Raw genomic sequence first — 2005 nt, 5'->3', positions numbered from 1 at the left:
GACTGGATTTTATAGCAGAGGTTTCATTTCGAGTTTTCACTGATCTAATATTTTCACCTGTAGATTGAGTGAGAACAATGGCAAGTCGTGGAACGACAGAAACACAGAAGTTGCGACAACAGCTAGAAGAACAGCTGGATCGACTGGTAGCTCAACTTGCAGACTTGGAGGAATGCAAGTGAGAAATATTGTATAGTAAAATTACACAAGTTAAAACATCAGAAATTACATCACAGATATCACATTTCCCAGAATGACAGCCTAGCATACTGATCCCCATCTTAATTTAGTCTGTGACTCACCCTTTTGTCTTGCAGAGGAGAATTGGACCCGGAAGAATACGATGAGGTTCACAAAGACACGATTGAACAGCTGAACGAATTTCAGGCGTCTCTAACTCGCATGAGCAGCGGGAACATGACTCTTGTCGACTCACTGAGTGCTATGCAACTGGTAAGTTATTTCGGTGTTCAGAGACATTGGTTAATGATTTTCTTAAGATTGCCTTTGCAAATGTGATGCCATATACAATAATTTATGATCTCATATTTAAAAATAAGCTTTCTCCTCATTTACAGGCAATACAGGCAGCCATCTCCCAAGCCTTCAAGACACCTGAGGTGATTCAGATGTTTGCGAAGAAGCAGCCTGATCAGCTGCGTGAAAAGTTGTTCCAGATTGAGAGAGACCAGAAAATTGGAAAACTAACCATGGATTCTTATACACAACAAAAGGTTATTGAGCTTATCACACTTTCTTATTGTTCCTTTTTAGTTTTTGTTTTGGACTAGATGATAATATCAGTTGTTTATAAAAGTGGCAAGTATGCATACTATGCATCTTCAGTATGATGTATTTCAATATGATATGTTTCCATAGCTCGAGATCTTGAGTGCATTGCAAAAATTGGGAGAGACACTGGAGGAAGGAGAGCAAAGCTTCTTAGATGCCCATGCCTCGTCTCTCATGAAAAACTTTGATCAGGTCACCGATGATGGAGGTAATTATTTGTCCTATTTCAGCTATCTTTTGCATAATTCAACATAGAAAGCACTATGAATATACAGAATAATAATGATATTACCTGGATATGAATGTTTTGCCTTAGATAAGTCAAGAATAGGTAGAGAATATTAATCATAATTATATTGATATAAAGTGCTCTTATAACTTCTATACAATGTTTTTGGTTCCACAGGGTCAAGTCAGAAGGTCCTTGAAATGGCTCGACAGGGACTGCAATAAACTCAGAAACAAAATTTAGCTATATTTACAGTTTTCCAATGGAAAATTTAATCTTTCATAATCCTCTGGATGCTTTTCCTGCAGTTCCTATCTATTACTGTGTCTATGCATGACAGGAAATTTTTATATGTAAGTTTATGTAGATTTCTTATCAAGAGTAACAGGATTACTAAGTAGAAAGAATATGTCCAAGGAAAGGACATATTTCCATTCCAGAGCACTTTGTAAGCATCCACTTTCAGCGTTCAGATTTCACGTGCCTTTCCGAAAATAACAGGGAACATGATTTATGTAAAAGTAGGTAGCCTTTTGTCTAAGGATGTTTATGGAATTTTGAAGAATTACAAATGATTTAGAGATGAGATGATTCTCATATATGAACACACTTACTTTTTTTTTATATAAGATATGTGATTTTTATAATTCTTTTTCTTATGAGCCTTATACGTCTTTTTGACTAGTATCCAAAGCATTATTTTTTATGTCGGATTCAGTAGGTGATATGACAGAATGTTACAGCGTATACTGATTATGCTATATATTTTGCAGTAGAGAAAGCAGCAAATTAACTGATTGATCTTCCATCCTCAGATACATGGGATCTGTGTAATATTTTAGTCTTTAGAGATGTAGATGGTAATGATTTTATTTTACTTGTTACATTCAATGATGGTGAAACAGCTATGTTATTGTACTATTATGGGAACATTTTGCATTTTCTTTCAATGTGAGTGTGCGAAAAAAATAAAGAATCATTGTT

General features: G+C 35.2%; 1 protein-coding gene across 2 annotated transcripts in view; it reads left to right on the top strand.

Moving 5' to 3' along the window:
• Positions 1-2005, top strand: part of LOC119594746 (protein LZIC-like) — a 6317-nt gene extending 4312 nt beyond the window's left edge. For both annotated transcript variants that reach the window (XM_037943834.1, XM_037943835.1), the window contains exons 2-6: positions 64-178; positions 318-453; positions 579-734; positions 880-1000; positions 1199-2005. In XM_037943834.1, coding sequence (XP_037799762.1) covers positions 78-178; positions 318-453; positions 579-734; positions 880-1000; positions 1199-1245 — 561 coding nt within the window. In that variant the 5' untranslated portion in view covers positions 64-77 and the 3' untranslated portion in view covers positions 1246-2005. The remainder of the gene's footprint in view (positions 1-63; positions 179-317; positions 454-578; positions 735-879; positions 1001-1198) is intronic.

This window comes from Penaeus monodon, chromosome 34 (assembly GCF_015228065.2).
Source record: "Penaeus monodon isolate SGIC_2016 chromosome 34, NSTDA_Pmon_1, whole genome shotgun sequence".
In the NCBI taxonomy this organism is placed as follows: Eukaryota; Metazoa; Arthropoda; class Malacostraca; order Decapoda; family Penaeidae; genus Penaeus; species Penaeus monodon.
The sequence above is the reverse complement of the archived record's forward strand: the minus strand, read 5'-3'. Positions and strand labels throughout refer to the sequence as shown.